The sequence below is a fragment of the Pithys albifrons genome, chromosome 2 (assembly GCF_047495875.1).
Source record: "Pithys albifrons albifrons isolate INPA30051 chromosome 2, PitAlb_v1, whole genome shotgun sequence".
Lineage (NCBI taxonomy): Eukaryota > Metazoa > Chordata > Aves > Passeriformes > Thamnophilidae > Pithys > Pithys albifrons.
The window spans coordinates 53955856-53969899 of NC_092459.1; the positions used below are offsets into that span (position 1 = coordinate 53955856).

General features: G+C 37.6%; 1 protein-coding gene across 5 annotated transcripts in view; it reads right to left on the reverse strand.

Annotated features, from left to right (window-relative positions):
• The window catches only part of THEMIS (thymocyte selection associated), an 80044-nt gene that overhangs the window by 52157 nt on the left and 13843 nt on the right, over positions 1–14044 (reverse strand). For all 5 annotated transcript variants that reach the window (XM_071549038.1, XM_071549039.1, XM_071549040.1 and 2 more), the window contains exons 2-4: positions 11995–12153; positions 3767–4225; positions 788–1830 (exon numbers count right to left, since the gene is read on the reverse strand). In XM_071549038.1, coding sequence (XP_071405139.1) covers positions 788–1830; positions 3767–4225; positions 11995–12153 — 1661 coding nt within the window. The remainder of the gene's footprint in view (positions 1–787; positions 1831–3766; positions 4226–11994; positions 12154–14044) is intronic.

The window sequence follows — 14044 nt, forward strand, 5'->3', positions numbered from 1 at the left end:
GTCCCATCTGTGTCCCCTCTCAGCCTCTTTCCCAACCCCAGGCAACTTTCTGGGGGAAACCAAGGAAATAGAGAAGGCCTTGACACTGTGTGTGCACTGTTGTGCCACAGCCAAAAGACTGACATGTTGTCAACTCTTATTAAGTAACAAATCCAAAACACAACACGTTACAGGCTGCTATAAAGAAAATTAACTCCACCTCAGCTGGACCCAACACAAAGACTAATGAACAAATGCATTGCCTTAGGTTAAACATGAAGAAAATTGTCCTAGAAGGGGCACTTCTTTCTTAACATGAAGTGCTATTCTAAAATGACTGCTTTTTTTTTTCCCTAAACCTATTTGCCACTTGGATAAGTGCAAACAATGAATTCAAAAATTCCTATACAACCTGTCTCTATGTGAACTTAATTCTGCCATTTCCAGCTGAGCAAAATTATCTTTACATCATGAAAACATATGCTTCCTCTTAATAAAGATTTAAATACAGGCACTTCAAGTCTCTCCCTTCACTTTTACAATGGTGCAGTAAAGGATTATCCATGCAAAATTATACAGCCAAGATTTCTGCTGTGAGTCTGCATGGTTCCGTTGTTTTTCATGGATCAATTAATGCACACTGGAGATTTTAGCCATTCTTGTCTATAGTGGCTAATTTGCCTATTACAGGAAGCTGAGAGACATCTGTGTACATGCCATCAGGATACAACAGAGAAATGAAGATTTTAAACCCACAGAACATGACCTGTGATTGTAAGACCTTCCAAGGCAAGTTGTGATGCCTTACCTTTGGAGCCTGTAGTACATCAGATACAGCTTGCTTAGGTACTGCAAAAGCAGGTTTGGTTGCAAGTGTTGGCTTTTTGGGAGGCCTGGGTGGAGGATGAAGGGTTTGGTTTTCATATCTTCGCACCATATAGTATTGCTCTTTGCTGATCTCTTCCACTGTTGTCTTAGTCACAGGTGGCACAACTCTCTGGACATCTTTGCTGAGCAAGTGCACCAACATGTTTAAGCGATATATAGGGATCTCCCAGCTCTCCACTGGACTGCTGGCACTACTGATCACCAAGTAAGAGTCTGTGATTTCTTCCTCAAACTGCAGACCAGGCACTGCAGCCAAGACATCTTCCTCAATGGAGAGGTCCCTCACGGACACTTTGACGTTAAAAGGCAGAGGGAATTCTTTGCAAATCTCAGAAAGGTGGTACTGTTTCTTGTCATGAATTACTTCCACAAAGCCGCCTTCCATGTACATAGGGAGGAGCACTTTTTTATAGGTATCACTTAGTATTTGTTCACAAGCTAGAACATCTACAACTTTCTTTCTTCCCTCATAGAGAATTTCACTAGTCTGGCATTGCTGAACTAGAAACTGATCTCCAACTGAAACAGAAAAAAGCTCTTTGTGAGGGGAAGCAAAGGCTTTAGTTGCTACAACATGAAGCTGTTCCTTTTCACTTCTTGCTATCTCTAAGTCATAGGCAGTTGGAAACTCCCGAGGTCTTCTCTTGAACTTTCCTTTGTAGCTCATAGGGATTAAAAAATGTCTTTTGGGGGAATCGCTTCTGATCTCAGAAGCTAGGATTCTTGCTGCCTGGTGCTTTTTGTAGATGACAATCTCTTTCCCTGTAGATAATAAGTTATAAGGTTTTTGGCTTCCTGAAGGTCCTTCCATTATCTCAGCAACCATAGGAAATTCCATGCTTGTTCTCTCAAATACATCTTCCAAAGACAGTGGCTGAAGGAAAGAGCTGATATCATAACAGTCTGTTATATCCTTGACCTCAACATCCAGATCTGAGAGGATATGAACTATGTCCTTTCGAACTGAAAAGGAAAAGAAAATGAAATACATTGGGTTTTGTTTTCAAACTGACATTTGAATAAAATACAATCCTGTTGGCCAGTTACTAAAGTACTTTCCCTGAGGTGGGCACTTCCATGTGAAAACAGACACCATTAATAGTATCAGTAAGTCTAACTATTGTAGTTGGAGATATGGTTATCGAATTTGCATGAGACCACACAAAGGAAGAGAGAGAATAAGGTATGTGAGTAAATGAGAAGTTTAAGGAAAAAAAAAGGCAAAAAATAATGTAGTTCACTATTTTCCCCACAACACCTCTAAGTTTAATCAGTTGTTTATCTTATCAGACTCTTTCTTGGGTACAAGTCATATTTTTATTCTTTTATTTCATAGTAATGGTTTCTATAAAGAAATTATTGGGAAAATACTTTTAGTTAATAAATACATTTGAATCCTTTAACAAATGTTGTTGCTATGGCCAGTCTGGGAGAAATAGGGTGTTTTAATATTTATAAGAATAATTAAAACATTTGTAATTATTAGGAAATAAGATCATAAAAAAGGGCAAAAACTTTCTATAACAAAGCCTAAGGTTACTCTTTATGAATTGAGACATTTTACTATAATGCTCCTCTGTGGAAATCTTTTTCTGCATCACCTGGTTTTATTCACTACCAGAACTGAGCCATTGAATTTAACAATCTGACAGGGAACAACAGCACTTTTATCACAACTGAACTTGCAAAATTTTGAATGCAAAACTTCCAAGCACAAAGCTGACCATGAAATTAAGGCTTGTTTAAGACTTTAGCTCCAAATCAATGACACCAGAGATCCCTGACCAGGGCAGTAAAATTTAACAAGCAAATAAATTTTAATGACTTTCTTCAGTAAGACTTATTCTGCATAGACCTACACACAGGGATAGTATATCCTGATTCACACTTCCCTGTAGCAGGACATACCAATATTTTATACTGCAAAGTTGGTGTCAGATGTATTTTATATGACAGAGTTCTGTGACAGTGATTTAGGATCTGTTTGTTCCAACTCTGCTTTTGTCACTTTGACACCTTCAGGTGACAAACATCCTAAGCACTACAAGAGAAAGATAACAAAGGAGGCAAGTGAAAATGAAAGTTTTTTAATGAGCATTTGTAGGAGTTCCAAACATATAACTTGTTAATTATTAAGAATGAGAAGAAAAGAGCATTCCTGCCCACAGCCCGTGAAAATGTAATCAGTTAACCCTCTTATCAGGAATCTTTTTTATTGAATTGTGGATAGTATTATCCACAATTTTATATATATATATATATATATATATATATATATATATATATATATATGTATATATATATATATATATATAAACCTCACAACACAAATTACAGCTATTAAAGATACTGGGGCTTTAATCTTTTTGTTTTCTCAAACCTAGAAGTTTCAGAAATTGTCCATGAGATTTTTCTGTGTATATTCTATTGATATCTTTTTTCTGCAAAAGAATAAAATAATATGATCTTTCTTTCTGTGAAATTCTCATTCTGAAAAATAAGTGGTAGTTAAATGTATTGCAACATGTATGTCTCTATTCCTTTTCTACATCCTAGCCATAGCCATAAATGATCATTTGGCTTCTCCATGGCCAGAGTCTGAGTCACAAAGAAAGAGAATCTGAGAACTGAATAGAATTCCTAAGCTCTACACTTTCACTATGCAATATATTTTATTTAACATGAAGATTTAATTGTAGTGACAGTAAAATGGCAACAGAAAGAAATTCAAGGTAACAATCTGAATTAACAGATGATATAGGAATAATAAAGGCAATATTATTTTTTTGTTTCTTCATCTTGGAACTAGCATCTGTGGCAAATATGGATCAGGATTTTTTGATAAACTGAATATTTCACAGCTATTTTAAGCAAATATTGTGTATTTAAGGGTACTTACATTTCATTACTGCCTGCACTTCATAGATAGGCATGAGAATCAAGCAGCCATCAAAATTCTCAGGAAGTGGATTACAGAAATCCCACATATGTAAAGTACTGGAAAGTTTGACAATGCGGTTTCTGCACTTCGGGATTTTCCATTCTGCAATTTCTTTTAGAGTGTATATCTGGTCGTCTTCGCACTCGTAGAATTTTCCTTCTTGTGAAAACGGCAAAGTAAAGGAATGAGACTGGTTATTTCTGACCACGACACAGTTTACAGCCATTGTTCCATTGACCTCTTCCACTGAGTTGAAGGTGATCTGCTCACCATGTTTGACAGTGAAGTTTGCCAATTTTATATCCTCGGGGCTGTAGAAACATGGATGACCAAACCTTGTTGGCCCAATAGAGACTTTTCTTGCAATTTCTTCAATGCTGACATATGGAGTTTTATCTGCCACAACCTTATAAAGACCTAAAAGCAGAAAACTTGCATTATAAAAAGGAAAATATACAAAGCAAGTCACAACAAATTTTAGAGTGTGACTAATAAAAATGGGGAGCAAAGCACACCAAACAATTCATAGATGATAATTCAGTTGCTACAAATGTACCTCTACAAAGAGAATATCAACTACATGGTACAATGCATAGGTAGATGGAATTAACATTTTCTGTACTTTGCATCTAATTTTTGACATCTAACATTTTTATATCCACAGTAAAATTCTTCCTTGCTTCAGAATAAATGAAAATTAGTCTAAAGTCTTTTCTCTCTTCTCAGAAACTTGAAGAGCTAAATGCAGATATGGTATGAGGAAGATCAACATTGAAGTGATGAGTGAATGCAAGTTTCTGCCTAAACATCAGTACTGCAGAACCTTCCACACGCAGATTGGGGGTTCCTAGATCAAGAATGTTTAAAGATACATCACTAATTAAAAAGTAGCAGCTGCAAATAAGAAAGAGCAAATAGATTTTAGCACGTCTGATAGCCCAGTCCAACAGCTGGATTAATTCAAAGTCTGGATGTTGTAGCACTCTAGACATCACAAGTCAATTAAAATGTTGAAATTCTGTAAGGCAGAAGCTTCCCTATGCCCTAGGGACATTATTATTTCATGTTAATCATGTCCCTTGGAGCTGTTTCATTAGGAGTTTGCATTGCAAGAAAAATGTGTACATTCCTATATTTGTGTGAGTGTTTTCATGAAGGAAAAAGAACTAGAGGATTTAGAGGGCTAAAACACAGGGCTTAGCTGAATTCTGTGATTCAACTGTCTTCTTCACAAGGTGTGGCATCATTGTGAATGCTGTCTCATGGAATTACAGTGCAGCTTCCAGAGACAGGCATTGATGAAGACTTGCTTCAGAGTGAATACAAATGAGGAGAAAGGTTATTGCCAGGCCAGGTTTCCTAATCACAAGTTAACCATTAGCTATAGGTACAGTGACAAAGAAGCCAAGCTCCCTGGGAGATACCATACCTTTTCTCCCTTTATCTTTCAGAATCAACTAGCAAAAATCCTATGGCCCTGCTACTCCACACTTGTGCTCCTCTGGTCCTCACAGAGGGCACTTTACCTTTTTGATAAAGGTTTACTCCAACTTTGTCTTTTAGAGGAGGAAGTATGGGAGGGGAATCAAGAAATGCTGATCGGTACCACTAGACACTCTTTTATGGCAGCTCCAAATCTCATAAGTGATTAGTTTAAGCTATGCCTGTAAGGTTTTATATCCAACTATCTGCAGCCATTTAGTGTGGGAACTGGGTCCACACCAGCCATGACTTCTTTCTTGTGGGAATGAGAATGTGAGAAAAGTCCAGGATCCCCCAGCAGATACCTAAATCTCAATAAGGTGGGATGCTAGCAGAACACACAGTTGCTGCAAGATCTTGAGAAGACACTCACTACCTTTTCTACATATTCCCTGATTGTGGGATTGTTTAACAAATTAGATTAGGGGATTGCTTCAGTTAAAAATAAGCATTTTCTTATTTTCTCCCACACCTATCCCCTTGTATTCACTAGTGACCATAATCAACACAACTGACAGGCCAGCATGGAAGGAGTCTTCCTGAGATTGTATTCCATAAAAAGGATGTATTAAACAAATGCCTCCACCACAACAGCCTCTTTTTTCCTTTTTTTTTTTTTAACTACAAAATCACTGTGATTCTGGCTTTACTGTGACAAAACACACTGTTTTTACTTCATAACTCTAGCACCATTCTTGCTAAAAGATATGTTGTTAGGATCCTGTCTGTTTAATTGCTTTGAATTGAATTCATCACCAGATTGGGCATGATTGGTTCTAGGTGTCTCATGAGGTCACTATTAACTGTGGTAACCAGCAGCTCTGAGGGCCTGTTGACATCTGGAGAGCAATATTCTATTTGATCTTCTGCAGAAATAGTCCCTAGTTGTAGCCATGTCACTTCTTTCTGCAGTTCTATGCCTTCACAGTTGTCTGTATGAAAGCCAGCTTTTCCTGTGTGAAATTAGTACCTCGGATATATATACATACATCCTCTACATGTATGTTCTCACTGCAGTACTGTGGGAAAATCTCCAGGCTTTTTCCTGGGCTGCAAGGAAGCCATATCCATGAATGTAGCTGCACAAGTACAAAGCACAACTTCAACACACTTTTCTACACCAGTCCTAATCAGTACTAGAGCTGTCAGTGCAGATCAACAGAAACAGGTTCATCAGCATTTGGAAAGTATCACAGTGTGGGTGGCACCAATGACAAACTGAAACTGTGGAAAAGACAGCATCCCCGTGTTCCAATGTTATGCTTTGCAAAGCTCAAGATGGGTATCATCTCCTGGCCGTGCTGGGGAAAGCAAGTAGAAATATTCTTAATTTAAAATTATATTCAAAATAGCTACAATGTGTCCCAAAGGCAGTAACTATGCTTACCCATCTGTGATACAGGAGCACCAGTATTTCCCCCTATAAAACCTCCAGAATTGCATTAAAATGCCTTCATAAACTATGCTAAAATACCACTCCCAGTTGAAAATATTTGGCAATGTACAGGTATGAGAAACATTCTTTTCCTCTATGAATTTGATGGTAATCTCAGGCTCTACTAATTTTGCTGGGACTAGAGTTAGTTGGAAGCCAGCTATTTCAGCAACTAAGCAATCAGCATTATGGGTTGGAAAGCAGGTTTCACATAGAAGCAAATTATCAGATTTCATACAAAACTAGACAACTGATTATCCCCTTGGGCCCAGGCAGACTGACTTTGTCAAGGCTGGGAACAGAAAAATCTTCACCTTCTGTTCTGTTGGTTTTCTTAATTTATTAACAGTATTAGTGCTTAGGCAAATGAAGGGTCACATAGCCTTGTATATACTAAGCTTCTATATTGATGAGAATCCTGAAGTGTACGCATGTAATATCTCCCTATGTGTGACTATGAGTATGCAAAGTTCCATACCTTTCACTCTAGAAAACAGGTAAAGATATATAAAGTTATTTTGGTGTGTTGTGTGAAAGTGACTGTGGTTCCTATCTAACTGCCTTAATCTGCCATGGTATTTATTGTCTTATAAATGCTCTTTTTCTCCTATCTACATATATAAAAATAAAACCACAAAAAAAATCACAAAAAACAACAACCCAAACCCAAAAATATAACAACCAAACAGTATTATCTGGAACCATTCAGAACCTTATTAAAAACATTACAAATCAAATTGCAAAAACAAGTGTTTTCCAAAACTAAGATAGCAAGGAAATCTCCAGAAGGAGACATATGGTAAGTATGAGACACTGAGATTTGGACATTTTGAGGTCAAACAAAAATATTGTTATACTTTTTCATAAATCATAAAATTAATAAATTAAATTAATTTAGATTTCCTAAGAGATCTTTGTGGACTATTAGGGGGAAAGACAGATGGAAAAATCAAAACTGGAAAAAAGTCCATCTGGTTTACCAAGGTCTGTCTTTATTGCTTCTATAGATCTACTTTCTAAATGTAATCAGGTCTACAATCAAAGTGCACTGATACCCAATGGTTTTGGTTACACATGTGTAATAACTGTGGGAATATATAACCATTCCTTTCGATGAAGCCTTTAGACCTATGACATTTCATGAGGTGACGGGTCTGCCTAGCTATAACATGATAATTAGTAAGCCCAAACCTAAGCAGCCCATCATTTTCAAGAAAAGTTTTACTAATTTATGTACAGATTGATAGACCATTTGAGAATCTGAGAAAATTATTTTCACTGGTATGGGAGAGAAAACATAGCCCAATATTAAATGTGCTATGGGAAAGTATGTTTTGATAGAAAGATATTTTTACCACTTTTTTATGGAACAGTATATGCAGCTTTCATACTGGTTTTAGAGTGTTAGAGTGTTAAAATGTACCACACTGTAGACTCATTGACTTCCCATTTTCAGTCTAATTAGAGCCCTGAAAGAAAGGAGTACCCTTTTTTTTCTCTGTTCCCCACAGAAAACCATGAAAACCAGTAGCTAGGCTTGCCTAGGAGAGTAGCAAGCAGCCTTCATGGAAAAAGAAGAGCAGAAACACCACTCATCCCAGACTCACAGTTTCTGTTCCCCAAGGTAATGCAAAAGACTGGGAAGAGCACAGTTCCTGATTTCTCTGAAGCTGACAATTGCTATTCCTCTTTTCCCTCACCTCCACCACCCACTCTCTACCTCCTCTGCTCCAGCTTTCTCTCAACCCATCCTGTCCCAAAGGCCAGCTCTACAGCATCTCCTGTCAAGATGAGCCTTCTAGTGTCTAACCCCCATTCTTCCACAGATGTGCTCTGTGGTTGCTGACGAGTCTTCTGTCTTGTGACTCACAGAGGTTGAGCACTCAAAGGGACAATTGTGCCCAAATATGTATCTGTCAGACCACATAGGAATGAGCAGCTGCAACAGCCAGGCACCTCATGAGAGCAGGGTCAGTCCAGAAATAATTTGCAGAAGGAGGAATATAACAGAATGAAATGTAATCATTTGTGTTGGCACACAGTTCAGCTGTTCTGCAAATTAGCTGTCTGCTAATTTCCTAGTAGTGGAAATTGTAGTTCAAAATGTGGTTAGATGTAGTCATTGAAGTGTCTAGAGTAACAGCAGACTTTTTGTATGTGTGCAGAAAGAATAGCCCGGCCCTCTGACGCATGAAAGAGAAAAAATTAGAATGAGTATAAAACAAACTAACACAGATAGTGAACCTGTGGTTGCAGTGGTTTCGCTAATGCAAAGGGCAAATTAGACCTTTATCAAGGATCTGATTTGCCAGAGCAGAAGAAAAGCAATTCTGTAGTCTGTAAATATGTTCAGAAAGACAAAGAGTAAGGCTCGTTTAAAACCAATGAGCCCAGTTCTTCACTCACAGACATGGTATCTCCAGAGTAACCTAAAGAGGAGCATTGCTTATATATGCCAACATACATATGGTGAAAGGATACATGAGCCCATTGCATACAAATGAAAACTCACGACAGAGGAACTGAAAAGTAGCATCAAAGCAAAAGATTTTTTTGCATCAACACTTTATGTGCAATGTAAATACAGTGTCAGCTTCCCAAAGACCTGTGGACATTTTTATTGAATTAAGCCAATGGCAGTGTGAACAAGATGACTTGCAATTCAGCTGTGTGCTTTGTTCAGGAAATAGGGGCAAGCCATGTTTCATCTGCAATGTTTCAGTTAGAACTTGGCTTGTGTATGTGAAAAGGAAAAGGGTCAAGAAAAAGCAGAGGCTGGGAAATCTTGATGCTGCAGAGTAGAATCATTCTTCATCTAAGAAGTGAATTAGAGAAATGACAAATTTACATCTTACCAAATAGCTCTTGAATGCATAAGAGTACATATACAGAGAGAAATAGGAAAGAGGTGCTCCCTGTTGGGCTAATAAGTATCATTATACCCCTCTTCAGTGCTGCTGTTCAGCAATACCCATCATGTGGAGATAATAATGATAAATTTCAGCAAAATTAACTCTGAATTTATTTTTCAAGTGAAATAACACAGTTTTCTAGAATACTGGTTGCAAGAGTTCATAACTATACATGCAAATTGTAGTGATTAGATCAAATTTGAAAATGTGCTCAATAGGGCAACAACATCCAAATGCTAAGTTGTAAAACTGATCACTTGAATGCAAACAAATCCTGATTCACCAGGTTCAACATATGAAATCACAAGTAATTTGGTTCTAAAGATCAGGAGTTTCAACATTAATAAATGTAGGATTACTTTTATCACTCTATTCATTTGGATATTTTAGGGTTCAACCCCATCTGCCAATCAAGATTTAGAATATGCCTTCCTATAGGTATATATATTTTGGAGATAGAAGAAATTTTAATAATAGCAAAGAAGCCTGGATTTCAAGAATAATATCAAGTATCTTGAGACTTCACAGGACAGTCATATTTCAATATCTCTAGATAGCCACAGAGAATCAAAATGTCTTTGATCACTACTGTGGTCCTACTAGTGCTTGAAAATGGTATTCCAGAAAAAGTCTTTTGATAAGTGGTCATACAAATGGTTCTGATTCACTGAGATGGAAAAACATGAAAGTAAATTGAGGATCTACAGGAGGGGAAAAATTCTATATAGAACTATTTCAGAGAGAAATCTGAAATAAAGCTGTGACAGAAGATATTTTACTGTGGAATTCACAGGAAACATTGTATTCCCATTGACCTCTACATTTTATTTGCTTTCAGAAGTGTCTTATCTCTCTCTGCAAAAAAAGCACATACCAGTTTGGACATTGGCATAACCTAAACCCTATATATATATATGTGTGTGTGTGCACTCTCACATGCTCAGCAAGACATTAGAACACCAATGGGGTTATTAAGTCAAGCACTCAAACACTAGAAAACACTCATATTACGTTCCCCATGCAGGAACAATTTATCCTTCCATGTCCTTGCAGTACATTACAGTGCTAATTAAATCTTTGCACTTTTTTTTTCTACAAAACTGTAGCTTCATTCAATTCATTAGCTAGACTGAGGGCCCAAGTGGTTCCTGGATATGATCTCAGACTCTTGAAGTCAGCTGTGTCCTGTGTGTGCTCTGCCCCAGTGTTTCCTACCTGCAGGTGTCCCATAACTTCTCTCCCAGATCTATGTAGACTCCCCCTCACATCCCACTGGCCTTCTCATGCTGTTTTCCAGTCTGTGCATCTCTTCTCTCCAAGCAGGACCTCTGCTGCCTTCAAGACTCTCAGCACAGGAAATGCCCTACTTATATATTTACGTGCGTGTGAGATATTCGTCTGCTGCTGAAACCACCTGCACCTCTGTCTCCAAGACTCAATGTTTGCAAGACAAGTCTTCATCCTTATGCCCTGTTCTGAGGTTCAACCTTTTTCTATTGTTTTCCTAACCTAGTTTTTCTCCTCCACTTCCCACATATAGGATACTCACAGTCCATGACTTCTCCCTCTGCACTCCATTCACTTCCCTATTTAACACTGCTGGGCCCTAGCAGTAGAGGAATTGAGATGAGAGCAGAATTCAAAAACTAATAAACATAATGTGTGATAAACCAGGTACCCCAGATTCAGTACTTGGTTAGCTCTCCCTAGCAAGGCAACATGAACAGAGGAAGATATATTTCAAATAATAAGTCAGTACCACCTGCCAAATTTCAAGTCCATCCTCTGAAATATGAATATATTTGGATTTATCTGTAGAACTAATGTATTTTTTAAGCAGAAAATCACATCTACTTCCCTCTAATCTTGTTTTCAAGCATGGAACAGTCACTTTGGCCATTGTAATTAAAATAAATCATTAAAATAAAAGCAGAATGTAATAAAGCATTGAAAATATTTTGCATTCAAAAATAGTAAAATACACATATAGTAATGGTAAATAAACTACAGTTTGAGCACACAGCTAGGAAGGTTTCAGCTCCAACAAAGTTTGGCAAAGTTAGAAGTAAATGAAAAAAAGGCTTTTTTGTAACTCTTAGACCAAGTCACTCCAAGTATAGAAAGCATTACTAAAAATATTATAATGTTAATCATTTCTATACAACTTTGAAAAATAACTGTAAGAATTGAAATTTGAAAATTAGTTGATTGTGTCTTGTATCATCTGATGAAACTGCATCCTTGACAACTGAGTTGCAACCTCAAATATCAATCAAGACAGCAAATCGATAACATGAACAAAGGTTATTACTCAGGACTATAATTCCTCAAAAACATGTGTGCATGAAATACTATACCAGGAAAATTTAGTGGTAATTCCACTTTGGCTGAAAACCGGCTGACTTCATTATTCTCACAGATACTTGCTATGAGCTTATTAATTTTGAAGCCAATAACTTTAATGACTTCTCCTGTTGACAGGCAGCATTCATTTCCAAACATCTCATAGATGGAGCCTGGAAAGAAATACAAAAGAAGAAAAACATTATTCAGCTTCTTCTCACTTTGTCAAGAGTCCTTACCACTTTGAATGAAAGCAAAAATAATACTTAAGTGATATAAAATAATACTTTTCCTGTGATAATAGACTTAATTTTAATTTTCTTCCTTAGGGTCATGAGAAAGTCGATCTAGTGGCTTCAGTGATCTCTGTCTTAGCTTTATTGTGTACATTGTTCTTAGATGCATATAAGGAGAACAAGGCCTGAAAAACCCACAATTCCAAAATATTAGACCCAAACAGAATGATGAGGTAGAGCATAGGGTTGGCTGAGTGGTCAGCAGCTGTCTCCTGAAATCAGCAGGCAGGGGAGCTCAGGCAGGAAAGGTACTTCTGGACAGCAGAAGGCATAGCATATCCCATAGGAAACAACAGACTACAGCGGAAAAAACCACCAAAACCATAGACCCTAGAAAGTTCCCATGGAAAGGGCAGAGGACATCAAAGTGTAACCAGCATTTGAGCTTTCTGGAGTAACGGAAGACCTAAAGCAAGTACAATAAATTGGAAAACTGGCCAATTAACCATGGCAATCCCTGTCCCGTGCTGAAATAAGCCTACTGATTCTGACCTGGCAGCAGAAAAATTCCTTTTTTATCTCTGTTGTTTAGAACTTTGAGAGTAGGAACAAGGCAATCCAGTCAAGCATTTCAGCACTTCCTCAGCAAAACCTGGAACTGCATCTTTCCCTGCCAAAAACAGCATTCCCTTCTCCATTCTAGCTGTGGTTAACCTTTGCTGTTTCAGAAGCAGATGCAGGGGAAAAGATTAAAGTAAAAAAAAACCAAAAGGCAAGTTATGCAGAAGAAGGAAAAATCTTCCTGGTGTCTGCAGGAGATTAGCAGAAGCTTTGAGGCATGGGATCAATTACTGATATATATAAAGGCAATGCAGCAAACATGGTATTCCATTTGTAGATAGAATTGCATTGAACACAGAACATCAGAAATGTAGACTTTAACGCTAGCTTCCATTCTTCTGCTCATTTCATGACAACAACTTACCAAGATCAGTCCTCTAGTGATGTGGACATGCCCTTTCTGAAATCTCATCTCAAAATTTCATTTCCCTCGTGGTGAGAAATCTTGTTCTCATTTCTATACTCAATGCATTGGTGAATGTATTCAACTACTCTCCTACTACTTGTTCTGCTACTTAAAATACAATTTCTCTCATTTACATTTCTCCCTTCCCCGAGGGGTTTGCCATGTTACTTTTGTCCTTCTCTTTATTACCTCTGAGAAGACAGATTTTCATTCCCGCAATCACTGTAAGCACTTTCTTGCATCTTGTTCAGTCTTTTCTTCTTTTCTCTCTCTCTTTTTTTTTTTTTTTAACCTAGGTAACCAAAATGGTCTCAGGCAATGTCACATATTTAACACCTGACCTTTGGCTGCATAGTTGTGATCAATAATTGATGTAGCCTGTGCTGAAATATTGCCCTTGCCTGCAGAACCCACTTTCCACAGAAAGTAACACTCTTTACTCCACAGCTCTCCTTGTAGTTGGTAGGGATGGTGGAGAGTAAAAGAAAAAAAAAGCAGTTAATCTTTTTTCTTTGTTTCTTTTGCCAGCTGTCACATCAAAAAACCAATTATTAACTGACTGATCTTCTTAATGTTCACTCAAGAACAATTCCAGTCCAGAACATAACCTGGGTTAATAAGCATCTCTTACTAAGTCTGGGATATATTTATCAACTCTGCTGCAGCACTTGCAAGCAACAAGCACTGTCTATCACCTTGACCTTACTGGAAGTCATTGGGAGCCCAGCCTGAGCATAACTTCCTCTCATTGTAGCCTAAACCCAAGAGCACAAACAACCACAACTACAGAACAACAGGTTA